This window comes from Hemibagrus wyckioides, linkage group LG05 (genome assembly GCF_019097595.1).
Source record: "Hemibagrus wyckioides isolate EC202008001 linkage group LG05, SWU_Hwy_1.0, whole genome shotgun sequence".
Lineage (NCBI taxonomy): Eukaryota > Metazoa > Chordata > Actinopteri > Siluriformes > Bagridae > Hemibagrus > Hemibagrus wyckioides.
The window spans coordinates 10,344,689-10,372,655 of NC_080714.1; the positions used below are offsets into that span (position 1 = coordinate 10,344,689).

The 27,967-nt window shown below is 39.0% G+C and overlaps 1 protein-coding gene across 2 annotated transcripts; it reads right to left on the reverse strand.

Moving 5' to 3' along the window:
• Positions 1 to 10,558: 10,558 nt before the first annotated feature.
• Positions 10,559 to 25,403, reverse strand: wnt5a (wingless-type MMTV integration site family, member 5a). Of its 2 annotated transcripts, XM_058390535.1 has the most exons (6): positions 24,871 to 25,403; positions 24,563 to 24,740; positions 21,048 to 21,187; positions 19,214 to 19,461; positions 15,592 to 15,884; positions 10,559 to 12,714 (listed from the first exon to the last, which is right to left on the reverse strand). In XM_058390535.1, the coding sequence occupies exons 3-6, from the start codon at positions 21,170 to 21,172 to the stop codon at positions 12,256 to 12,258; spliced, it is 1,125 nt and encodes a 374-aa protein (XP_058246518.1). In that variant the 5' UTR covers positions 21,173 to 21,187; positions 24,563 to 24,740; positions 24,871 to 25,403; the 3' UTR covers positions 10,559 to 12,255. The 2 variants fall into 2 exon arrangements, with proteins under 2 accessions (XP_058246518.1, XP_058246516.1); XM_058390533.1 differs by having other exon boundaries at positions 24,563 to 25,403.
• Positions 25,404 to 27,967: the final 2,564 nt, after the last annotated feature.

The following is a 27,967-nucleotide window of genomic DNA, read 5'->3' on the forward strand; positions in this document are numbered from 1 at the left end:
ACAGGGTCCATTACTTTACATAAAAGGCAGAAAGCGCATGCCGAATTCCTTACAGTGCGACGTGTACTGTAAGCTCCAGTACCTGTTTTTCTTCAGTGTGTTACGTACAGAAACAACGAGATACATGGCACAGAGCTTTCATTCAGTATGAGTTTGTTCTGGAACCATTTTGTCTCGCTACACTCATCACAAAGACATAAAAAAGCCTCAGTGTTTCAGTACAGCTCACCAGACCTGTCAGTCAAACCAGGGAAACACAGCTTTGCTCACAGTTCAGATCTCTCTCTCTCTCTCTCTCTCTCTCTCACACACACACACACAGACACACACACACACACACACACACAAGATGGAGCTCCCGGGGACCTGGGGTTATTCAAGTTAATGACAATTTAATCATTCTTTCATACTGTACAGTGTGACTGGAAAGCACCGGAAAAATACAACCTACTTTTAAAATTGATATTCATGAGACTTCAAATTCATAAAAGAATGTTATGAGGTGGAGATCAAATTATATAACAACAATGACTGATCATAAAATTGCCACTGAAGGTGAATGAATAAATGAATGAATAAATGAATGAATGGATAGATGGATGAATGGATGGATGGATGGATGAAGGAGTGTGCGAATGTGTTTATCTGATTCTTATACACACTAGTAGACTCGAGCGTGCGTTTATTTAAAAAAAAAAAGTCAGTACTGTTTTATGATGTAATCATCCAAGTTATGATCCTTAGTCATATTATTTCTTTCTATAAACAACATTTTTATGGCTATCCAAATGAGATCATTTGATTTCGCACCACTTTAAATGAAGCATATCAGCAACAGCATGGGCTCCCACTACGACATTAGACAAGTCATAATTCATGTTTGGCTGTAAGGCATACTGTAACTCGTCTGTAAATCTCTAAATCAGGAAGAAAAGGCTTAATTTTTGGAAGATTAGTCCTTCAAAAACAAGTTAAAAAAGATGAAGGAATAATTTATGGACACAAAAGACTTTTTCGGGTTTGGTTGTAGCTCCTGTTTTTAAAGCACAATCTTTTCCCTGGATCACCTGCACTCCCTTTTATTTATTTTCCTTGAGTGGAAAACTGGAATAGTCAGAACATGTGGGTAAAGTCCCCCTTGGACCCTGTAAAACTAATACCCATTCAAAGGTGAATATTCTTGTTCATTTCCCTTCCAAATCTGGAATAGCTGTTTTCTTTGTGAGAGGGAATGTGAGGGTTTCTCTGCTCCAGGCCTCGCTGATTTGCTGATTGTTTTCCTCTTGCCGTGACTCCTGTTTCCTCGTGTAAGCCTTCACATCCAGTTAGGCCAAACAATGTAAAAAGACTGAACTGATTTTATTTTTTATTGTCAAAAATAAGTCTGCACTATGCACAAGTTGCAAATCTGATTCAGCAGATTGCAGTGCGCGTTTAAAGCACATAATCACTGATGACTGGTTTTGGGCAGAAACGATCTATGACGTATTGGGCATGCTGCTATAGAAAGCACATCCTGAAGTGTTTTCATACCTCTTAAACCACAGCAATTTGCCAACGATTATCATTTTCAATTTGACAGTAAATGATCTGTCATACTTTTCATCCTTTTTATTGTAACATTAGATTACGACATTGGTGTCGAACATCCAAAAGACAAGTTAAAGCTGGTATGATGGGCCAAAAGTTTGACTCTGGTGATTATATAATTCGATTATTTTCCTAGAAAAGTATGGCCCAAAGTGTATTATTTTTCCTATATCACAGCAAATTGTCAATGATTACAATTTAATTGACTCATGAATAACTTTTTGTCTATTTACAATTACATTTAGTCCGGTGGAACATCTGTGAGACAAGTTCCTGTTATCATCTGTTATAGCAGCTAAAACATCATTTCCTCCTCTCTCTCTCTCTCTCTCTCTCTCTCTCTCTTAAAGTCAATAAGATAAAAAAAAAGCATCATGTCATGCCACAGCTTTACCTCTGATCATTACAAAGTGCCAAAATCATCAAATACTACTTATTAAATAATAATAATCATAAGAATAAGAATACTTTGTTTTCTGTAAAATAACAACACATTTTTAAAGCTTGTTTATTCTTAGATTATGTGGAGCGACCGTCATACAGTCCCTTCACTGTTGCTATAGAAACTCTGACGTATTAAACCTTGCAGAACCAGCAGTGCTGTGCTGTTAGAGAAAATGCATCAGCGCCTTCCAATCAGAATCGAGTATTCAACAGCGCTGCAGCATACAATTCTTTTATTAGATTTAATCTGGCACTGCTACGGATTTAAACTCATAAAGAGCCAGAATCCTGACGGTAAAACTGTACAGTAGTGTAATGTCTCAGTGAAGTTAATAAGCTTGAACTTTTAACACTTTTAAAGCAATTTTTTTTTTTTTTTGTGAGGCTCCATGAATTATTGGATGGCTACAGCTACTTTACCATTTGAATCGAAAAATGCCCTTAAATTTGTAGCATGTTAACCTAAGCTCAGTGCAGTAAAAAGTTTTAATGCGAATCCATAAAAACAATCTCTTTTTACAAGGCTAGATTGCTGTTTATGGTCGTATACTGCATGTCATATTTCTACGGCTTGCACTGTTCTTTTTATTGCCGTTTCAAGGTGTGACTAGTTTTACATGTGTAAATGATAATGATTTGTATAAGCATCTTAAGTCAGTTAAAATGATTTTTTTTCCACGAGTTGTAGAAATGCTTTAAGGTTAAATGAAAAAAATATATAAAAGAAAAAAAAAAATACAACAAAGAGCAGCAATATATTTACGACTACTGAGTGGTTTTTACATGGAAGGTTTTGCGGTACAGTACTGTCACTTTGATTCAGACCAGACTCAGGTTGTGGGAATAATGTTCATTCACTCACAGCTATAACTTGCATCGTTGCAAAATTCTTATTCTCCAGCTCACATCCACCCTCTTCTCTGCCGTTGTGTAATGTTTTGTTTGACGTTATGGGGTATAAAAGACATGAACAATAGCAACCTTCACTAAAAAATTTAATAAAATATAAGTTGCCCGAGTGGGGCCACGAACTCTGCTAATTCAAAACAGAAAGAGAGAGATTAATTGATTGAGAGAAGATTTAGGATGAGTTTCTTGTAATATTTCTGGGAGAAAAAACTCTATTCTCTATTATGAGCCACGCTTTATGATACAGCACTTTCTTCCTTTCTTAGTGTCTCATGCAAATGGTTTCATTTTTTACATTTTTTTCGGATACTAAAAAATAATTCTTGCAACTCCAATATTACAGTGCTTACAAAATGTTATAACATTCTCTATGGTTTCTCTGTCTATGTGAATCAAGAACAGGCTAAGCATTGCCACAAGCCCCTGCAGGAATCCTGCACACTAAACATCGCCACTTCATCCATACTTTTTCTCTACCGCTTTTAGGTTGCAGGGATCCTAAAGTCTTTACCAGGAGACTTGGGGCCCAAGATTGGGGACAACCTGGATAGTTACTTCACCCATCCTTTTTTTGTACTTATCCTACTTATGCTTATCCTACACAGTAGACACTTTACCCATTCATTTTCTGTACCGCTTAACCTCACAGGGTTGTTGGGAACCTGCAGTCTATCCCAGGGGACTTGGGGGGGACACCCTGGACAGTGTACTGATCCATTGCAGGTCACAATCATGCACACACTCCTTCATAAATTTATAGATGACAATCAGCCTACACCACTTGTCTATAAACTAGAACATGCAAACTCTACACATACAGGGAAATGGCAAAAATCAAACCCCGAACCCTGAAGCAGCAAGGCAAACATGCTAACCACTAAGTCACCCTGACCCCCACATGTGAAATATTAAAATTGATTAACATACTTCATTTTGTATATTTTGTTGATTAGATAATCATATTTTAATTTGTTGTTTAATTTTTTTCACATGATTCATTTATTTTTACATTTTAACTCTTCACATGTACACTAATTCATGTGACTTTAAGTAATTCATGTGACATTTTATTCCCCCCAACATCATTCATTATCACATATTCATTTTTCATATATACAGTATCTGCTGAGGCGATTTTATTTTATACATTCAACATGTAAATATATATATATATATATATATTTCATTATTTAAACATGTTCAGTTCCATATGTATGAATAGTGTTTTTATTATTATTATTATTATTTTCATTTTTTGGATTTTCTCACAACTTGCTTATTTTCACCCTCTAATTACATCATGTCGGCATTATTTTCTTCCTCACATGATTAACTGATATTCTTTTTTTCCCAAATGACTGATTTAATTTTTCACATGAAAGACATTTTTTATTAGGTTTTATTTCCACATGTGATATTTGTACATAATTCTTTTAGTTTCGCATTTCACATTTATTTTTCATGTTAATAATTCAAATATAGGTCAGGTGAATTTATTGTTCACTTGTAATTTTATTCCCGCATGATAAATTAATATTCACATGTTAATTTTTCTCATGTAGGTCATGTGATTTATTTATTTATTTATTTATTTTATTTTAACATATTAATTGCTCATATGTAGGTCATGTTGCATTTTTTTTTTTACGTCAGTTTATGTATTTTTACATATAATTCATGTTCTTATACATGTAATTTACCCACATGATTTATTTAGATATGCATGTTCATTTTTATTATGGGTTTTATTTTTCACAAGAGTGTTTATACTTCATGTTTGATTCTCCAAGGGGGACTTTTCATGATATCACGTGTTATTCAAATGATCTCATGTATATTTGAATTCTCACGCATTTTCAGGGCATAATATGGTGCAAACAAACTCCTTTTTATGTTGCCACATATTACATTTCACAATATGAAAAGGTTAGGATCGTTCGTGAAATGCATGTGATGTGAAGAGCCTGGATAAAACAGCACATGCTTTAGCAAAGGCATTGTTCTTCAGGGCTTTTTGGTCAAAACAACAACAAAAAATATTTAGCAGGCTACGTTTCAGCATTAGGCCTGTAAGCCATTTGATTGTTGCTTTCAGGGCCAGACTTTTGAACTTGTCTGGAGGGCTGTAAAGTGATAACTTTGTGAAACTGTAATGCTAATGTTTTGCCACATTTTTGCAGCTGTTTCCATCTTAAATGAGACCACCTGAGGTTTGGGGTCCGTTTGCTTTTGCGCGCCCGTCGCTAAGCTACACGCCTCACACTGAGCTCCGCAGTCTCCCTCGCCCCAGGGCCCAGCTCCATGCACTAATGCTAGGATCAGCGCTGCACTTAGCTTGCGTGGGCCCACCTATCGAAAAATCGAAGTCTTCTTGTGAGCACACGCATGTGTGTTTGTGAGCCCTGGATTCAATTACCGGCCTGCATTAGGCAGCTGCTTTGGTTTAGAAAAACACAACTCCTCATGTAATTATCATGAAGAAGCTGCGCAGGAATGTTGATCAGATGCGAGGAGGGCACAGAGCAGAAGAAATGAAAAGCACACAAAAGCTGAAAGCATCACACTCTCTGCTCTGATCCTCTTTGCCTGCTCTGGGGCCTTGGAGTAGGGAACTCAGCAGACCCTGGTTGCATGAAATGAACAAGAAAATGCTGCTCCAAGTGAGAATTCAACCTACACATTCTGTTCATTGCCTAGCAATATGCTTCAAAACATTAGCCCATCTTTTTTTTTTACTTCATACTAATAAACATATTAAATGTCTTCAGTGTGATCTTCAGTTATTAGCAATAAAAATTAAATGTTTGGGATCCTCCTACTCCAGTCATAGATATATTAAAAATGAAATAATAAAACATATTTCACAGTTTTACTCTTTGTTCCAAATGACCTGTAATGTCAGTGGTCACTTTATTATAAACACTTGCTCAGTCATGCAATCATTCAATCGGGTGACAACAGCAAAGTACAAAATATCAGGTCATGTTTGCTGCTACCAGATGTATTTGAGAATTACCAATGGGATGGGAAATTTGCAGCACACAAATAATTTTGGAATGTCAAAAGAATATTTCCAACACCTTGAAGAATCTGTGCTATAAAGAATTGAGGCTGTTTTGGAAAAAAAACAGGTGGTACTACAAAGTGGCCATTTGGGATATTCATTGTTTTATGTTAGAAAAACTTTAATAGTAAAATAATATTTAGCTTTGTACACAATTTTAAATATGTCTATTTTGACCCAAAAGGAAATAATGTTTACTTATCCTCTTGCTATGAGCAACCCTCAATTGTTGGCCCATATGACCTTTTGGCCCATATTACCCGCTTCCATTTAAAACTTTTGAGAGGGTCATGAAGTGCTAAATGATTTCTTTTGTGCGTGTTTTGCTTTGTGGCCAAAAGATAGGTATCAGTTATTTCTGCTTGCTGTTTTTCTGTTTAGCCAGCACTTCTTGGTAAGACGTGCTTCCTCTTTGTCTGTTTTCTCAAGCAGATAGCCATCTTACGTAAACATCCACCCATGATCTGTACACATCGCTTGGCTGTGGATGCAGGCGGATCAAAGGAGGATTCAACCAATTCTACTGATTCACTTTAGAAGATATTATCACTTCATCTAATCCAAAGTACTTTGATTTAAATGTAGGGGATTTACATGTACCTGCTGGTAGATCGTATCTGAATAGGCTACAGTGGTAGCAAGACTTCTTTGGAGGTTTAGCTCTCTCCAGGAAATAAGTATTATAAAAGTTGTATAAAAATGGTATATTGCATTCTGTAGCTTTTTGAAATTGTGTTGAGTACAAGACATTTACATACACTATATTGCCAAAAGTATTCGCTCACCTGCCTTGACTCGCATATGAACTTAAGTGACATCCCATTCCTAATCCATAGGGTTCAATATGACGTCGGTCCACCCTTTGCAGCTATAACAGCTTCAACTCTTCTGGGAAGGCTGTCCACAAGGTTTAGGAGTGTGTTTATGGGAATTTTTGACCATTCTTCCAGAAGCGCATTTGTGAGGTGACGCACTGATGTTGGACGAGAAGGCCTGGCTCTCAGTCTCCGCTCTAATTCATCCCAAAGGTGTTCTATCGGGTTGAGGTCAGGACTCTGTGCAGGCCAGTCAAGTTCATCCACACCAGACTCTGTCATCCATGTCTTTATGGACCTTGCTTTGTGCACTGGTGCACAGTCATGTTGGAAGAGGAAGGGGCCAGCTCCAAACTGTTCCCACAAAGTTGGGAGCATGGAATTGTCCAAAATGTCTTGGTATGCTGAAGCATTCAGAGTTCCTTTCACTGGAACTAAGGGGCCAAGCCCAGCTCCTGAAAAACAACCCCACACCATAATCCCCCCTCCACCAAACTTTACACTTGGCACAATGCAGTCAGACAAGTACCGTTCTCCTGGCAACCGCCAAACCCAGACTCGTCCATCAGATTGCCAGATGGAGAAGCACGATTCATCACACCAGAGAACGCGTCTCCACTGCTCTAGAGTCCAGTGGCGGCGTGCTTTACACCACTGCATCCGACGCTTTGCATTGCACTTGGTGATGTATGGCTTGGATGCAGCTGCTCGGCCATGGAAACCCATTCCATGAAGCTCTCTGTGCACTGTTCTTGAGCTAATCTGAAGGCCACATGACGTTTGGAGGTCTGTAGCGATTGACTCTGCAGAAAGTTGGCGACCTCTTCGCACTATGCGCCTCAGCATCCGCTGACCCCGCTCCGTCAGTTTACGTGGCCTACCACTTCGTGGCTGAGTTGCTGTCGTTCCCAAACACTTCCACGTTCTTATAATACAGCTGACAGTTGACTGTGGAATATTTAGGAGCGAGGAAATTTCACGACTGGATTTGTTGCACAGGTGGCATCCTATCACAGTTCCACGCTGGAATTCACTGAGCTCCTGAGAGCGACCCATTCTTTCACAAATGTTTGTAAAAACAGTCTGCATGCCTAGGTGCTTGATTTTATACACCTGTGGCCATGGAAGTGATTGGAACACCTGATTCTGATTATTTGGATGGGTGAGCGAATACTTTTGGCAATATAGTGTAAGTACAAGATGTCCAAAATATATGGACATCTGACACACATTGATGTGTCTTCCCCAAGCTGTTTCCGCAACTATGAAAGCACAAAATTCTTTCCGTGTATGCTCTAGTATCAAAATTTTGCTTCACTGGAACTAGGAGGCCCAAACATGCCCATGGTTTGCCAAGGTTTACAGGGGAAGTGCTTGAGTGGCTTGCACAGAACCCTGGTCTCAACTCCACTGATCACCTTGGGGTTGAATTGGAACACTCCAGGACTTCTTATTCAACATCACGACCTGATCTCGCTAATGCACTTGTGGCTGAATGGGTAAATCCCCATTGCCATACCCCTAAATCTTACAGAAATCCTGTCTAGAAAAGAACAGGGGGTAGGGGTACAGAAGGCAACTCCACTGTTTTTTGGAAAGGGATGTTCAGCAAGCACACTTGGTTGTGAAAGCCAGCTATCCAATATGCACTGATCAACCATAACTTTAAATCCATTGACAAGTGAGGTGAATAACATGGCTTATCTTGTTACGCTGGCACTTGCCAGGGGATGGGATATATTAGGCAGCAAGTGAACAGTCAGTACTCAAAGGTTACATGTTTGAAACAGGAAAAATGGGTAAGTTTAAGGATCTGAGTGACTATGACAAGGGCCAGATTGTGATGGCTTGAAGACTGGAACAGAGCGTCAACAAAACGGCAGGTCTTGTGGGTGTTCCTGGTATGCAGTAGTTAGTACCTGCCAAAAGAGATTCAAGTAAAGACAACTGGTAAACCACTGACAGGGTCATGGGTCCCTGTCTAGTCTGATCCCACAGAAGAGTTAATGTAGCACAAAGTTCTGAAAATTTAATGCTGGCTATGATGGAAAGGTGTCAGAATACACAATACACAGCAACTTGCTGCATATGGAGCTGCATAGCAGCAGATTGGTCAGAGTACCCATGCTGACCCCTGAAAGTGGCTACTGTAGGATCATGGAGCAAAGGAAGAATTGGGCTTGGTCTGAAGAATCACTTTTTGTTTACCATAATGTGGAAGGCCAGGTGCTTATACTTCACTTACCTGGGGAAGAGAGATTGCACCAGGATGCACTATGGGAGAACGGCAAGCTAATAGAGACAGTGCGGTGCTCTGTTATGCTGGGAAACCTCGGGTCCTGAAATTCATGTGGATGCTACTTTGACACATACCACCTACCTAAACATTGTTTCAGACCAAGACCCCTTCATGGCCACACTGCAAAAATTGTTCATGAATAGTTTTAGGTACATGACCAAGAGTTCAAGGTGTTGTCCTGGTCTCTAAATTCAACAGATCTCAATCCAACTGAGCATCTGTGGGACATGCTGGACAAACAAGTCCATTCCTTGGAAGCCCCACCTCACAATTTACAGGGCTTAAAGGATCTGCTGCTAAAGTCTTGGTGCCAGATACATGTGCCAGAGTCCAGGCCTCAATAGGTCAGAGCTGTTTTGGCGGCATACCACCACATTGGACCTACACAATATTAGGCAGGTGGTTTTAATGTTATGCTTGATCGGTGTACTCTTGGCCATATAGTGTACAGTATGTCATGTTTGTCAGGACTGTAACATTTCCAAACTGATGATGCAATATTTCCCCATAAATCAGGCCTGCTAATTAAATTATCTGCTTCATGCAACAAGAATCCAGTCATCCAAAGAACGGCGTAGCTAGCGTTCATATGACTTTCACTTAAAATATCTGCCATTTCACCACTCAGTATTAAACAGCACTATGGGCTCTTTCATTTGGTTGCAGATAAACTGGGTGTTAGACATCAAACGCAAGCTCGAGAGGCATCAGATGCCATGCCTGCAGATATTTTCAGATGAGATAAAGCATGGCAGCCTCAGAGCTCAGGGTCCCCTTGATGTCGGGAAAGTGCTCTTAATCTGAGCCCTCCGATCCTCGGCTTGGACCGCTACACTCTTTATCGCATGAGAAATGAAAGTGGCGGTGGCTTTGAGAAAGCTGCGTGACCAGCTCTGCCACCATGCCAAAGTGTGTGACCCGAGGAAGATTAATGGGAGAAAAGCAAGGGCACCTTCTTCCTACAGTAAATTGGGGTAGGGGGAGGTTATAGTAGGTAAAGGTTAGTCCTGAATCATAGCATTGTATACTTCTTAAAGGGAATGGTACAGAAAGGCTTGGGAGTTTTTGAACCCTAGTCTTTGTTGTTTGAGTAGTGGAAAACACATGTAGACTAAACAGAGGTTTATGCACTGAATGAAAATGGTGGTATAGTTATTACTATTGTTCTCCATCACGATTCCTGAAGAAACTGCATGCTACACTCTAGATTATAACCCTCACATTGCAAAATCTAACTTATACTTTCACTGTAATGGTTTTCCCTCACAAAGGTTTTGTGTTCTAGAGAGCATTGTGTGACAAGGAAGCAGAAGAAATGATTAAGATAGCTACAATTTCAAATACTCACAAGCCTGAAAGACTTTACCACAAATGACCAGCTCCATTATAACTTTAACCAATTCCACTCATAAGATTCAAGATTGTTTTTTTTTTTATTTGTTCAGAAGCTTTGACTGTTTTGTTTTTTTTTTAACTCAGAGAATTGTTTTCTAAGAACGTACTGTATGCAGAAGTGTCAATGCTCAGGATGACAAAATATAAAAATACAGACATATCTTACCTTATAAATTTCTGTACAAACATAGAACTATCACTTGGTCTCAGAATCCACATACACACACTTTTAAGGTGGCATATGTAGTTGCAAAGAATACAAGACTTAAAAAAAAAAATAAAAATAAAAATAGCTGATTCAATGATTCAAGGTTTTGTTTCAGATGCTTGACTTTGTTAATATTTAAAATTTATTAAAGCATATTAACAGTTTGATTTAAAAGAAAAAAAAATACATATATAAAAAGTCAGTCACAAGAAATACCTTTTCAAAGCCTCAATGTTGTCAGCTAATAAATATACTGGTTGAATTTATAATGAATTATAGTAGTAATGATAAAATGAAATAATGAATAACTAGTGGTAACTGTATAGTAGTTAAATGCAAGTTTATGACAAGAAATCCCAAAATGATGAATATTTCAATTTGGATTAAAAAGGCAAGTTTGTCAGATGGACATAGGTGCCAACGTTGATGTGCCTTTCAAAAAAAAAAAAACCCAAACAAACAAAAAAACAAGTGTAAAGAACGGAAGTGTATTTAAGATTTTAAACAGATAAGTGTTAGCCATTTCCCAGTGTCAATCCCTTATCACAAAGTCAGCACCACCATTGTGCATTGTTCACACTCTAAACAAAGCCTATACATTTTTCATACTCAACCACGTAAGACGCCCAGCTTCCGAAAGTGCTTTTCATCCCGAAAACCTATGGCCTGTTTTGTATACGTGGCTCAAGAGGCGGCACCTTCACCGGATGTGCCACTAGAAAACAGGTGCATAGAGCTTAAAGCGTGAGTGACGTGTTATGCAGGCTGCTTTTGTCAGACAGCTTTAGTCGCATGGTCACTCAGTGCAGAAATCTGTGTAAAAGATACATGGAATAGTTCCCGTGCTACACTTACACACTGGAGCTGAAATATAAAGCAGTTCTTTGCGCCATGTTAATGCAAAGACTCGCTGATCTAGAACAGAGTGTAGTTTGTGAGAGCTCAAGTGTGCTTGGGTTTAAGACACATCAATCAGCTTATCCATGCAGCACACAATAACCATGATATATCCACTCTTAGTGATATACAAACCCAGGCAGACAGTGGTTGAGACTGAAACGAAACACTACGGCACCGCATTACTCAAGTCACTCGGTGCGGTTGAGTAAAATGCCAGTGCGGCACTTGAACCTCTTAAAGGGCCAAAATGAACCGATTTACCCTTTTGTGGATAATCGGGAAGGTCCGGGTAGTCGGATTGCACTCGCTGTGACAAATTCCACTTTAGAAAGAACAGGCCGGGGGACAAAAGAAAAATGACAGAAAATAAATACTCTTTGTTTCTTTAATCTTCTTGTACCTATTGCTTTGAGAATGTAAAAAAAATACACACAAAAGAGGTCAGTCTTTTCTGAAACAGTATAATTGTTTTGACTCTATAAATATAATTTATATAGTTTTTTTTTCCACTTTCCATTGCCCAACTTTCCCAAAGGTTCTCCCGTCTTCTTCCGGGAAAGGGATCCTACTTGCACACAACACACGCTCTCTTTCTGATAAAAAATAAAAATAAAATACAATTTGGAGCGTGCTACTTGCACACAAACTGATCGACGACCCTTGTGCAGCGCTTGCACTTGACATAGCAGCACCAGTGAAACTTGCAGTGGCAGCGTTCGACCAGCGTAGCCTTGAACTGGTCGTAGCCACGGCCGCAGCACATGAGCGCGCAACCGTCCATGCCCTCCGAGGTCTTATTGCAGAGACGCCCTTGCGTGCCCAGTGAGCCCGTGCTGTGGTTCTGCACGCAGTAGTCTGGGCTCTGCTCCACATACACCAGGTCGTGGTTGGTGGGCGGGTTGAATTTGGAGTGCACCTGCACCAGCTTGCCACGTGTGTTAATCTTCATGGCCACTGCGCTGTCATACTTCTCTTTCAGTGCATCTCCCACTTTGCGGAAGTCAGCCAGCTGCAGCCAGCAGGTCTTTAGGCTGCATGAACCTGAAACGCCGTGGCACTTGCACGAAACGTGAGCCAGGTCAGATACCATCTGAGGAAGAAAATGTAGAAATTCAATAAACACGTCAAAAAAAAAAAAATCTTCATTTTTAACAGACAGTGAAATCTTGGCTCAAGGAATCAAAGGCATATATATATATAAAAAAAAGAATTCAACTTTAAAAAGGTCAACATTAAATAAAAAGTAGTCGCTTACAAAAAAAAAAAAGGAAAAAAGTTAAACTTAAAGAATAAATTAACTAAAGAAGTTTAAGGTTTTCTTAAAAAAAAAAGAAAGAAAAAAAAATCACTCAAATTTAAAAATGAAGTCAAATCTGTTAGCATAATATAAGTATATAAAAACCATAAATAAATTATACAGGTTATATCACTTTAAAAACCTGCTAAACAAAATAATGCAATTTTTTTTTTTAAATCACCTTTATGAAGTCAGGCCAGAAAGAAGTATATATAATCAATATAAACAAAAGAATCTGCTGTAAATAAAAAGTTGTTTTTTTTTCGTTTGTTTTTTTGTTTTAAACTTCTTTTTTACAATGATGACTTTTAAAAGTATTTTAGGTGCCTTGAGCTTCAGGGCCATGGGAAATAACAATTAGATCAACTTTGGCATAATAGCTGCTTGTCAGTGTTCAAGTCCTCCGAAATGTGTCATGTGTGATTAAACAAGTTACGTGCCAAAGCAGTTCAGTGAAGTTTTCCACCATTTTTCACTCACTGCTGGCTATTATTATATGCTCATTTTAATAATCCGCACTTGACTGCAAGACTTGAATCGGTCCGTTCCAATCAGGATTTTTTTCAGGCCTAGGAGAAAATTATTGGTCTTTTGACAACTTGCACTGCAAACTCGAAAAGAAAAAGAAAAAAAAAAACATCTACAATGATTTCTGTACATGGTTCAAATGGTTCTCTTTGTTGAGTTGGAACACAACCTGCACAGCTTAGCCTAATCCAGCCGCTGAGAACGGAGCTTGCAGATTTTTCCTTTAGAACATTTGTAATTGAGACATTTACCTGCCTCAGGTACAGTGCATGAATAAATAGAGAGGTCATGATGGGATGAAGTCAGTGCTTCAGAAACGGGCAGATCAAAGGGCGGTTCTTTACACGCAGCAGGAACGAGCATGCTGCTACCCAGATGAGAGCTTGACGTGCATTCTTATTACTCTCCGAGTCTCACGTTCAGCTGCATTTCAACTGTATAACTCACGCTGCTGACATGGAACTGCAGCTTTTGAGATTGGAAACACTTGGAACAGTCTATTTATTCTATCTGCAGGTTGGTATTCTGCCCTGGAGGTTGTACTTGTTGCTTATAACCAACATACTGCAGCGTTTTGTTGCTATTCCTGGATATTTAATTAGTGGACTGTGATCTGTTCATGGTCATGCACTCATGCTCTGTAAATAAACATGTGAGTGGATGGAGATTTAAAGTCTTCAAGAAAATAAAGCCTCTGCATCATCATCATCGAGCTGATTCTTATCTTTACATCATGGAAGTTCACACTGCAAAAAATAACATCAAGTTACAATATCTTGAATTGAGTCAAATTTATCTACAATTTCTTATGCTTTATTATTAAGAATACAAATCAACCAAATCAAAGACTATTAAACCTTTTCTTGGCATATTTGTCTATTAAATATTTAAGCTTTAAAATGTTCTTGGGAGAGAATGAGCATGACCTTCTTCCTATAGGCCATTCAGACCCATTCATACTCAGAAACTGGACTTTCCTGGACTCGTCTACTCCACACACACACCAACTCTAGTGGATGTATTTATTTATTTATGGCATACATGACACCATATATTGTGCTAAAACTGCACACATCGACACCTCTGCAGTTTATTCTTAATAGTCATACTGTGCTACCACTCATCTGCACTCAAATTTTCATATTCTTCCACATATTCCTTCCATTCCCTTGTCCAACTGTATAGTAAATTTTGGCTTAATTGTAATTTTACTGAAATTCAACTCTAAGTATATTTTTATCCTTTATTTATTCTTATCAATTCTGTACTGTGTACAGTTTTGTTTATGACAAATATGCTTCATTCTAGAAATTACTTATAGAATACTTACTTCTAGAAATAATTGTCAAACATTTCTAGAAATAAGATTAATCTTGATTTGGTTTATTCTAATCTCATAATACAAAACAGCGGATACATTAATCTAGATTCAAGATATCTTAACTTGCCAAGACGTCATTCTTTGCAGCGCAAGCTACTTAGGGTGTTTGATATGCGTCGTTTGGTCCATTTAAATGAAACCCCTGGTATATTATCTGTGTGGGTTGTGCAGGCAGAGCTCTGAAATCATGCTCAGGTGCTCAAAAAAAAAAAAAAAAAAAAAAAAAGGACGAGAGCTCAGCTTGTTGTTTTTTGTACTAAGGAAAAAACCTATTACTAAACTGAGCCAAAGTACAGAGCTGTAATGCTGCAGAAATGCCATGTGTTCTGGAATATTCAACACTGAACAAAAAGAGAAATTATAATATATAATATAATTATAATATTATAATTTTGAATTGATTATCAAATTACATAATTAAGTAAACATTTGTACAGCTCTCTGTGTTCAGTGTTCTTCATGCCTGGGAGGTTGTGAGAGTTCTGTGTACACTTGGCAAACCTTTGTTTGCCTGAGTATTTCTGACCAGGGAATGAAAGGAGTTTAAGGAGTACATATTCAGCTGTATGTGCAGCCAGTGTGTGTTTTGTTTGTCCTTTGGGCTCATTTAATGTGCAGGGTGCAACCAAACCAAACGAATACTCTGATTAGGACTAATAGGTATGAAAGTGACATATTTTATTTACCAGTGCATTATAAACATACTTCATCAGCATTCTTATAGTGAGATATCCATGAAGGCAAAAATAAAAAAAGCTCACCCTCCGCCCTGCTTCGTTGTTATGGAGGTTCATCAGGAGTCGTGCGCTCTCCATGGAGGTTTTCTCATAGGTCTTTTCTCGTTCACGGGCATCCACAAACTCCTTGCTGAAGCGGTAACCGTAGTTGAGGTTGTCTCCGCAGCCTCCCCAGAGCCAGTCTCGCGGAAGGTCTTTGGGCCGAGCCGCCCTGCTGCAGCCACAGCTTGACAGCTCACCCTCCCTGCACGCTCGACTCACTGCGTTCACAACGCCCGCTGCGCTGATTGCGTATGTAAACGCTGCCTCGCGGCTTCCTGCACAAACAAATTGGAAGAATTGGGATCAGAAATATAGAAGAAACATTAGATTGCCATCAAATATTACATTTGCACTATCCTAGCAGTGAGGCTTAGAGCGAGACTTTTATTCTTGACATTTATAATTTCTAAGAGTTTGAATTCAAGACACAATTTTATAACCATGAGATTGAAGAGTCAGTCACTTGAGATGTTTTTTGTATATTTAAAAAAAAAAAAATGTTTACCCAGCTAAAGAAATTGAATTGTGAGTGAAACAAACATTTAACTGGAATCATTGTTTCGGATTATTCATATGGTTTTCTGCATCGGAGATAGTATGGTAATAAGACAGGCAAGACAGATCAAGACCATTTACTTGTTGAATGTGTATCTTTTTCATGTCTGTCATGTCTTGAGTGCTCTTTAGATTTGTAAAGTATTCCACATGCAGATTTTGTGAACCACACGGCTAAATCCAGGCTCCGTCTTACCGAAGGCTCCATTTGGCATGGATGGTTTGGTGGATGAATGGATCTTTTCTACTGATTGCATATATAAATATACATACATGCACACACACTCACTCAGAGCACTTTATTAGGAACACTATACTAATCTAATATTGGCTAGGTCAGACTTTTCACTCAAAACAGCTTCATTCTTTTTCTTGTCCATTCTGAAATACTTTTCTGCTCACCACAAGTGTACAGAGTGGTTATCTGAGTCACCGTTCACTCCAACCAGTCTGGACATCTCTCATCGGCAAGGCGTTTCCGTCTGCGGACCTGCCGCTGGCTGGATGTTTTTTTTTCCTTTATTGCACTATTCCGAGTAAACTCTAGACACTGTTGTGTGTGAAAATCCCAAGAGATCAGCAGTTTCTGAAATACTCAAACCAGCCCATCTGGCACCAAGAGCCATGCCACAGTTAAAGTGACTGAGCTCAGTTTTTTCAGCACTCGATAGATGATGTGAACATTACCCGAAGCTGTTGGCCCGTATCTGGATGATTTTAATGCACAGCATAACTGTCACGTGATTGGCTGAGTAGATATTTGCATGAAGGAGGTATAGGTGAAGAGGTTTTCCTATCAAAATGCTCAGTGAATGTGCGCATTTGGGAAGAAAGCTGATTCAGAAACATGACAATGCCCCCTGCTGGTGGACAGACCAACAGGAATACAGCAGCTCAGGCCGCCTGAAAAGACCCTCGGTTTGCAGGGCGGCCCTCAAATAACCTGACCCGCAACCATTCAGAGGCAATTTTCATATTACGCCTGAGGGATATTCAAAAGACCACAGACTTTCCAGCATTAAAAGGTATTCTCTATGTGAAGTTGACTATTCCCATCAGCGAGACTCCATTACTTCAGAAGACCTCATAATAGCCTATTAAAAGCAGTAGGGTTTTTCACGGACGTGGGATTTAGAATGTAATGAAATACTGGGGCTTTAGGGAGTTTTCTGTCACCGAAGTAAAGACACCATTCCATCTAAAACAATGCAGGCGATGAAATAAACGCGTGCAAGTTTAAAAAAAAAAATAAATAAAAAAGTGAGACAGGACGGAATGAACGTTTAAATGTGATCCAGATGGAAAGGTTCTTAAGGAAGGTTTAGCCTGCAGAGGGAAGGTTGCTACTTTTTTTCTGATATTTTAGAAAGGTTTAGAGAAGATAGCTGAGCTGGTGATAGACATATTGTCCTCGAGATACCTCCCTCTCTCCCTCCAAACTAGTTTTCCATCCCTCCAGTGACCCAACCTGTCCTCCTCTCCATAATCTCCGGGACGAGAGGAGATGGACGAGGTGATCGGAGCGTCTTGGTTCTGCCAGGTCTGCGCTGGATTTCCTTCATTTGCTTTTCGATAAAGATGTGTTAAAGTGTATTTGTATAACTGGCCACGTCAGGCTTGACCTTAAATTGAACAGTAGGGTGAACTTAAAGGGGAAGTCAACTTTTCTTGAGTGGGAATGGACAGCTACTGAGAATTGAAAGTAAAAGAGGGACAAAATATGCAGCACTTAATGGGAAGGCCCGGGCATAGCAGAGCAAATTATGCAGGAAAGCAAATAAACCTGGTAATGAACTAAATCCAAACATTACATTCATGCAAAACAACCCCCACCAACATGACCTCACAATAATACCATGTCATAATTTTCATTTTGCTTTCTTGCCCTAAAAGTTCTAGTTGTTTCTGTCTTTCAAAATTAGTAAATATCTTTGCAGGCTTGTCTAAGATTAGCAAACCACAACTCTTAATAGCATCATGCATTGACGATAACATTTTTAACTTCCCATACATACATAAATCACACCATCCATCCTCAGCCAGCCCGCCTAGCAACTAGATATATTCCAAGGCTTAATATTTGAACCTGATCTTTTTAATTGCTTGCCTGGTAAAGGACATTTCCAGTGTTCCGTGTTCAAATGTCTAGCATTGCTAAGAGGGTAAGCTAAACCAGACTGAACATGATTTGATCAAGAATGCGTCATCATCAGGGAAAGGAAAATCAAACTCTCGCATCTTTGCTCTCTTTTTACTAGCACGCCTCAGACAAGGGCTGGGTCAATATTGAGCGCAGTCCGGCATAAATTTAGGCTAAACGCAATTACTCACCATTTGCAGTGTTGAGTTGCTAGCCATTTGGAGGCAGCCTCCATTCTGATTCATTCACAGACATCATCGTAAAAACATTTCGTCTTGACCACTGCTGTTAAAAATGGCCTACCACGTGCACGCTCCTTGCATTAAGTACCCGTTGCCCCCTTGCCTAAACGAGGAAAGATCACTATACTGCCAAAACAAAACCAATAACCAAAAAAAATGATAGAAATAATAAGATAAGAGCGGCTTTTTTTTGAAAAACTCCTACCAGCTCGAGCCGCATCCGCAAAACATTAATACTTCAAACAAACCTTATTACATTAATGCAGTCTTATTTACTGGCTATGAGTTTTATCAGCTCTTTGGTTTTCAGTCATTAATCACGATCTGAATAGCTGAAGGAGCTTGCTGTACATAATGCAGGACTGTGCCAAACCTCTAGTCTGGAACCGGGAAGTTTTAAATGTTCATGATGGAGCTTGCACCTAATATATCTACGTTATGTAGGTGCCAGCCAAAGATGTGGTTTCTGGATTTAGATTGATGATGTACAGAATGTGTAGTGTCTCTTTTGCAATATGAATGCAATAAAGAACACAGAGGCCACGAGCTACTGTCCTTATGGCAGGAAAACTGGGTGTGGAATTTGTGTGTGGTTCTCAGGCTGTGTCACGTATAAAACATGTATTGTGGTTGGTGTTTTGATCAAGGTGAAGTTTGACAGACTTACCAATCTGCATGACACGGCCAAACACTGAAGAGTTATCCACTGTGCTACAGTTCCAGCGGCGGTGGCGGAACTGGTACTGGCACTCACGGATCCCAGTCTTGGCGCCCTCGCCGATGTACTGCATGTGGTCCTGGTACAGCTGGCACAACTTCTTCTGGCCTTTGGACAAGCCTGCCAACTGACTGCAGAGCGGCTGTGCGCCTATGATGTAAGCCTCGGGAATCAGCAGCGGATTCATAGCCAGAGACCTGCGACACGCACACAAACATGAGCACTTTCAATTAGTCCACCAGGAAATCTGATATGCTGTGGAAATTATACGAGGGGGAAGCAGAATGACCCCAACAATTCTTGTCTTGTACAAAGTAAATCATTAGCACGTGTGGCCACTCGCAGGATAGAGCTGGGACTCTCTTATTCTCTTACAAAGTTGGCTAGAAATTACATGCAAGAAGAGAAGAACCTCTTATCTAGGGTAGTTCATCTCTTATAGGTTTAGCTAAGAAGGAAACTGGAGTTTAGGATTAAGAGAAGAGAAACGGCCTTGTGGCATTGTAGCCGACAAAAAAATAAAGCTTGAGTGAACACTGAAATTCAAAGAGAAACCCTATGATTGAAACTACAGTTCACATAACAGCTATACTGTATATATCGGTCGTGTGTATACTTCAGGAGAAGTATTGGGATAGCATTACAGGGAACGAAGAGATCCCTGTTTTGTGAACTACTAAGTTACGTCCAACCCAATCAGCCGAGTTCAGCTGAAGAGACACAGTGGCAAGCATCATATGCGGTAAAAGTAAACAGGCAGAAAATCGCAATGAAATCAGACCTTCCATTTTGGAAAGGGCAGTCTGTTTCAAATACAACTCCTTCATTTTCTTCCAGCAAATCAAACAATTAAAGATGTTACGAGACAGGATTTATTGCCGTCTTCCTTTGTGTATGGAGCGTGCAACCAAGCAGACTCGCTCCATTCAAGCTCACAATGAAACTGTACTGGATTCAGGCGTCACTGTGGAACTTATGAGGGCTGGAGATTAAAAACGGTCAAACCGAGGCGGTAAAACTGTATTTTAAACTGTAATTTCCTGTATATTGGATTTGGGATGGATCTCTTGCACTGTTTGTTTTTCCATTAGTAAAAAAGTTTCACATGCACGATATTGACAACTGCACTGATGTGTATTGAGCAAAAATAAATCCGGCAATCAGCTGCTCAGTTCCTGTGTTCTATATTCAGTCTGTGTTCGTTCCGATACTTGCTCTGGTGCAGACCGATTTTGTGTTTTTCTATTAATGGATATCGGATGGACAAGCCCATAGAAACTCACACACACACTCCCTCACACAAACATAAACCTACACAGTTCGTGCCTGTGCATATTTGGAAATTCATTGCAAAACCACAGCATTCTATGTTTTATATAATATTCATCATTTTGGTTTGGCAATACAGGGGAAAAGAAAATAAAGAGGGGGGTAAAAGTCAGAACTGAGCAAAGGCGTATGTGCTAAAGTCAGCATGTATTTTTCCCCCCTTTATTTTAGAATGTGGTGGGACACAAAAGATGGAACCAGGCTTACTTCAGCCACAATATACAAGAAAGAAGATGATGAGGATGATGGAGAGAGGTTGAGAAAGTTGGAGGGAAGAAGAGAGCAAGTAAAGAAGAACAAGAAAAGAAGGCAAGTTAGTCGTGTCTTTCTCGCTGATCCGTTACCCATGCTTCGTCTGGCCAACCTCACAATCCACCATTCTCTCTCTAACTCTCTCTCTCTCACACACACAGCTGTGTTTGTCTTAGACAGTGTATATATTGTAGATACATACCACCATGAGGTAGCCTCCACCACTACTTGCATAAAGAAAGCCAGGAAAGTGATGGCAACCACTCCATGTCGTGTGTCCATGGCTCTGACCCAGCCTGAGGAAGATGGCCTGTTCATGAAGAGCATCCTGAAAGAGCAGCTCTGGAAAGAACAAATAAATCTGGTTGTTGTGGGATAACAAGACAGTCAGTTTTACACGCTAACTAGCACAGCTCTGTATGTTTTGGGTGATACCCACGAACATGTTAGTATCCCTTCATCATTTAAATGCATCTTGCTAGCTTTCACATGTCTACATGCTGTTTCAACAGTGTTTCAGATTCAGCAGCTTAACGCTCGCACAATACCTGACACTCACGTATCACGATAATCTAACTGGCAGATCAGCAGCCGTGAAAAAAAAACCCCTGATGCATTATTAACCTCCTTTTCAAAGTGTGCAAGCTGCTGTCCAAGATGAATCAGCGAGCAACTTTAAACAGTCCTCTTTCTCCATTTTCACCGTTAGTATTTCTAAATTAACAACAAAACCGACTGGCCAACCCAACCAGAGAACAAAGAATGTGGAAGATACTCGATATTTTGTACAAATACAAGCCTTGTGTGATTTACTGATTTTTTTTGGCGACCTAAATGAACAGCTGGGGGTTTTTTTCCAAGTTGAAACTGGTTGAGAAAATGCTTTTTGGGGTTTAACATATTTACCCAGATCCAAAAACACTGCTCAGCTGATAGCGAAAGGTAACAGGAATTTTTGGTCAGTTTAACATTAAGTACAACGTATGTAAAGATTTCATTAAGGGACGTATTTTAGATTTATAGTAATCTATAGTAAACCAGGGCCGGACAGCAGGCCTGCACTGCAGCCTGCTCCGAGGGGAGAAACTTGAAATAAATGAAATAACAAATTATTCTCTTTCTAATTCCTTCAGAAGGCGTTCAACTCAGCAACTTGAGTGCAAGATGAACTAGGTGTATTCTCTGTGTGGAAAGGTTTTGTCCTTTCAAAAATGAACATATCAGTTACTCGACTATATGCGAGCATCCGCATCCTTGTGCTTGGGTAAACTGCTTTGTTGGACTATGTTAGGATTCTTAACACATAAACACTGCAAAATGAGTCAGGCTGAACTTTTTTTTTTTTTGTTATCTATTTCTGACAGAGCCTCGCTTACATATTACTACAGTCCCCTGTGACACTGTAAAGGCTATTATGGTGATGATCATTAACAAATGACACATTGTGCACTGCTACGTGTAAGAAACTGAACACGACCTTTTAGCACACATTCTCACATGTAAACGTAATGACGTAAAGCGCACATTTTAAGCAGTGGAAAATGACGTAAAAAGAATATAATTTTCTCGTGCGTTATTTCATTTAGGCTACCAGATTCGACATGAAGGAATTATTTATTTATTTGTTTATTTATTTATAGATGGACTACATTTCTGAATATATATTACATTTTATAAAATTAATAAATAAATACCTTATTGTACCTGTGGGTATTGGCAGGATGGTAGTTTTTTTTTTTATTATTATTATTATTATTTTGTAAGAACGGCTTCGGCTATAATGGTTTCAGTTAAGTACCTAGCGTCGCATGGAATGACCACGATTAAAAGAAATGAAATTTTTCGAGCTTGGTATATAAAACGTTGGACCAACCGCAGTCAGATATTTTCCCGGAAACTTTTAAAAACGAATGCTGAGGAATTTGTTGATTTTTCTTTCTCCAATCTTGATAGACTGCATTCCTTTGCGCCGAAGCATTTCGGTGTATTTAACATTCACGCACGCGGCTGAAATTCCCTCAAACAGGTTAAAATGGAGGGAACGATTTAAAAGGGAATGTTTACGCCATTCCACTCTACCAAATAAAAAAAAGCCTTAAAACAGAAGGTTGAAGATTTTCCAGGAGCCGGTTAGAGTCCAGGTCTGATTTTTTTTTTTTTTTTTTTTGGAGCATTTATAGTGAGACTCATTTGTCATGGTTTACATTTTGCAGAGTTTAGGACGAAAGGAGGCCCCGCTAATAGTCATTAAACCGTGCGCCAAGTTCACCGTCACTGCGCCGAACATGTGGTTTTATTTTAGCAGTTTTAACCCCGTTGATGGGATAGTTAGAGTGTGTTTTTATTGAAAAGAGAGAGGGCGAAATGGCCACCGAATGTAAGTATTTAGTAAAACGTTTTGCTGAAGTTTGTCTTGATAAAAATCCAATCCTTAAATGGCTTCCCCCAAAATCGCACCACTCTCCTTATTTGAATTAAAAAAAGAAAGACAGAAAAAGCCAAATAACTTAACATCACCACAATCAAAATGTAAAACAAATATGTGATCACGAAAGAGTACAAAAATTTATTAATTCTGTGTAGGGCTAAACACTAGTGAATTTCCGCCTATGTCCTGACGTCTGACACCTGCATTATTATTATTATTATTATTATTATTTTTATTTATTTATTGGTAAAAAAAATGCCATTTGTCTTTCGTGAGAGAGGAAGAAAAAAAAAAAGTTTCTTTACGACTGTTTTTTAAAACAAATCTGTTGATATTATACATCAGCGTCTGTTGTGATTTTAATGGATCTACTGTCCTGAAAGGAGTCAGATTTGAGAGAGAACTTTTCAGTACTTCGACTAAAACGATGCTGTTCATTCGTGCATGATCACACTTTCCTGAATCACCGGTGCCTCTACAATTAGCCCAGCAGTCTAAAACACGCTTCTCACTTTTTACAAAAAAAAAAAGGAGATACGGATTATTTTGAAACCCGAAAACTATAATTACGGTATTTACAAGCGGTTGGTCTCCATGATTAGTCACTAATCTCACTTTTCCTTTTGTCAAATAAAATCCCTAATATAATAAATGGGGATAGGACATGTAAGAATTGTGTCGAACAAATTATGCATCACAAATGAAGTATAAAGACTTCGCGTGTTCATTTTTAATTTTCACGTGAAACTAAAAACGCCACGAATAAACAGCAAATCGACTGAAATATACATTGATGCATATTCGCGGAGTCACGGCGCACTACTGCGCATCAATAATGCGCACCAACGGACGCATAAAGAAATAGTTTCGGCACTTAATGCGCAATTGTTTCAATTAAAACATTGTCGAGACACAAGTGTGACAAAAGCTCCATATAACCATGCGGCCACTAGAGGGAGCCAGTTACAACCAAATAAAGGTGCAAATAGTGCTTTCAATTAACGCTCACCACCTTCAGCTACCTTTTTAGTTTCTTAAGTAGATTACATTTGAAACTACTTAAAACTGCATACTTTGATCACATAAATACATTGTGTAATATCAGTATTCCTGATATTTAAGTAAAATTAAAGTATTCCTTTAAATGATGGTCTTTCTAGGTTATTAAAACACTATGGAGCAATATATATATATATATATATATATATATATATATATATATATATATATATATATATATATATATATTAATACATATGTATATATAATAAACAACAGATTTGACTTACAGTGAAGGGGTTCGTGCTGGAGCAGCCTCTTGGAATTGATGGATTTGGAATCAAAATTCCCAAGCAAATCCCGCTTTATATTTATCCGACTTCCTCAAGTTCTGTGTGAACCCGAAACAGTCTCAATCCACAGCGTGGTAAAGGAGCAGGAGCTCGCAGGTCCGACCTCTAAGTACTGCTGGTAGATGGGCATGAAGTGTTTGGAAATAAGGACGCGGGTAGTAGAGACTACAGTGAGCTAAAGGAATCCAAATAATTAGTGCCTTTTTGTTTTAGAGGCGTGGGTACGAACTTGCGAAAACACTTACCGACACATGAATTCATAAGAAAGCATGGATGGCGCGGGCGAACGCGTCTTGTCGTCCTCAGAAGTTCCCATGTACGAGTTTCTCATGAGCTCCTGCGTGTTTCAGAGACGCTACTGAACAAAAAACGGAATCGCGTTTTCTACACGCAGATTAATCCCAAAAACCAGGCGCTGTTTTCTGTTGTCTTGTGTTCTGTTCTGCTCTACCTGTTACAATATCCACACGGTGATGGCTGGACACAAACGCGGTGCAGCTACTGGACTCTCCATTCCACCCGGAGCGCCAAACTCTCCATGATTATAATCAACGTGTCTTTAGAAATATGCAATTGCTTTTCCAAAAGTGAAGCAAACAAAATGAGCAAATGAGAGTTTTTGAAACCCTTGAAAAAGAAAAGTGTATTTCCCGACCGGAGGCGACGCTCTGACCAGCTACAAGCGGTGAAATGATGTGAACAGAAACTGGCGCTCCTCTTCAGCTCTGTCACCTGCGCTCTCTCTCTCTCTCTCTCTCTCTCTCTCCTGCTCTCTCTCTCTCCTGCTCTCTCTCTCCTTCCGCCCCGCCACTCGCTAAATCCCGCTACTGATGCGTACGGAAAAAAAACACTTCGAGCTTCTGCGCATGCGCTAAGGTCTCTTTCAAACTTCCTCGGATCGCGTAAAACTCCACTGAGGAAAGCTGCGAGTCAGAATAAAACCCGCCCAGAGAAACGCACAGCAATGTTCTTTAACATTGTTTAAAGACTTTAACAAAGTCTTTAACTTGGACATTTCTGTTTTCTTGACATTTAAAATGGTAAGAAATAGATCAATCGTATACATAAAATGGTTCAGATTGAAATCTGCATAAAACTGGCTATCCCAAACTGCTTATTGGATTCCTTGCGTCACGGAGACGAGAGAGAACCGAGCAAGATTGTATGAATGAATGAATAAATGAATGAATGAATGAATTGGATGCGCAATATCTTTCTAGATCGCTATGATACAGATATGATCGCAGATACCCAAGAGCTCTAGCCGATGGAACCACGGGCATACATTTTCCCCCCGTTCTCTACAGGAATAGCAGTTATAGTGTGCAAAAGGTGCAGAGCCCCTCGACTACATCCGAACCACCGGGTACAACTGTAAAAAAAAAAATGGGCGGAACCGCATGGAACAAACACAGGCGTCTCTATGACCTAAAATAAACTCATAAAGTACCCCGGGCTATTGCAGCATCCGTGCCAAAGTCGAGTCTGATTTTTTTTTCAGTGCGGGGGGGTTTCAGATTACCGCCCAGGAACACTCTGGAGAGGCAGCGTTAGACCAGACCGAACGCATAAGCGCGCGCGCGCGATTGTGTGTGTGTGTGTGTGTGTGTGAGAGAGAGAGAATATTTCGGCGTCGAAACTAAAACTCCCACTATACCTGGTAGCAACCACTATAAGTAATGACTAGTTCACATCGGATTTATTTCTAAGTATAATTTAATTTACTAAGAGAGGCGCGTTAGAGGCACGTTAGGTAAACCTTGAGCGTCACGCTGCTTTTGTTTTACGCATCGTCCCTGAAGCGTACTCCAAAAAAATCCACTGAAAGCATCCAGTCACACTTCCTATAAACTATCAACTTTATTTAAAATTAGACTCCAAAAATGTCATGTAACATTAGTTTTCGTGGAAAAAAAAGTAAAAGAAAAACTGTTTATGCATCTCTTGACACTTCATTCATTCATTCATTCATTCATTCATTCATTTGTTTATTTGTTTGTTTGTTTGGATGAGAATAACGTGTGCTGTCGTGTCGTGTAAAATGCATTTGTTGTAAACTCGAGGTAAGAAGTTACAGTGGACGTCGGTGTGACAGATTACTGTGTTACATCAACCTTTGTGGGTAAGATATGGTGGACAAAAGATATTATATACCTGATTACTAACAAGTGACATTCATAATAATCCTTAAAAAACAATTTATAAACCATTATAAAATACTTAGTTGAAAAGAAACATCTTTTTAATCTCTAATATATATGTTGAAATAGAATAAACCAACTGAGGTAAATCTAATTGTTTTATGCAACAAAATGCATGTAATGACTGTAGAATGAGCATTATTTTTATTTATTTATTTATTTATTTATTTGCTTGCTATTTAGTCTCACTTCTGAATGTTTTATGGCTTAACAAGCACAGACATGTTAGTATTGGTTCTATGAAGCCTTATCATTTACACAAAGAACACAACCTGGTGTCTGGCTATAGGAAAATAATTAATGACAGGATGGTATGATGCACTTCCAGTGCTATAAAAATTTGTTTATTATTAGGTTTTTATTATGTGAGCTACTGACAAGTTTATTGCTACTATAGAAATTAAACCAGAACAACTGTATACATTGCACTGTGTACAGAATACAATTATTATGTATTGTATATAATTATTGTATTGTACAATTATTTATTATTAATTAATTATTGTTACTAAAATGCAGTAGTAGATATTCTTAGATACAATGGTTTCATTTATTGTAAATTTCCCACCTTGCAAAAGCTGTTGCTCTTCCAGGGAAAAGGATGACCTGCAATTCTGCAATGAAGAATGTATATTTTATTATACTATATCCAATGAATATACTGATTTAAATTTAGCTCTGGTAAAAGCATTTCAGAAGGTTGTGATAACATTCAGCATTTTTATCACAGACTATCACAGGTATGTCCGGAATCCCTCCATTCAAGACACAATGGCTCTTTCAGAAAATCTAACGACTGAGGTTTGCCAATACTGAATATTACAGAAGAGACCCATGTGTGTGCATTCATTTACAGTGTTTAATCAGCAAATGTCTGTTTGGAAGTGTTCATCGGTGAATTCACAGACTTGCTTTGTTTATAAAGAATGCAGGTTACTTGCCTGCTCAATGAGGTTCTTTGTGTCCTGGTGTGTGAGATTGTTTAGATTGCTCCGGAGGGCTTTATTTTGTGTGTGTCTGTCATTGTCATTGTTTCATTAAGAGACTGAGAAGCAGATTTGTCTGGATGCACCGAGTCAAAACACTCCTCTTTTCATGTATGTATGCAGCTTGATAGGGTGAGGAAGTATGTTTCTATGTC

Coding starts and splice junctions, on each gene's coding strand:
- wnt5a (XM_058390535.1), bottom strand. CDS start 21,172: ATGCTCTTCATGAACAGGCCATCTTCCTCAGGCTGGGTCAGAGCCATG. Junction 19,462..21,047: donor GTGGAGGCTACCTCATGGTG/GTATGTATCTAC, acceptor TGCGTGTCGCAG/GTCTCTGGCTATGAATCCGC. Junction 12,715..15,591: donor ACAACGAAGCAGGGCGGAGG/GTGAGCTTTTTT, acceptor TTTCTTCCTCAG/ATGGTATCTGACCTGGCTCA.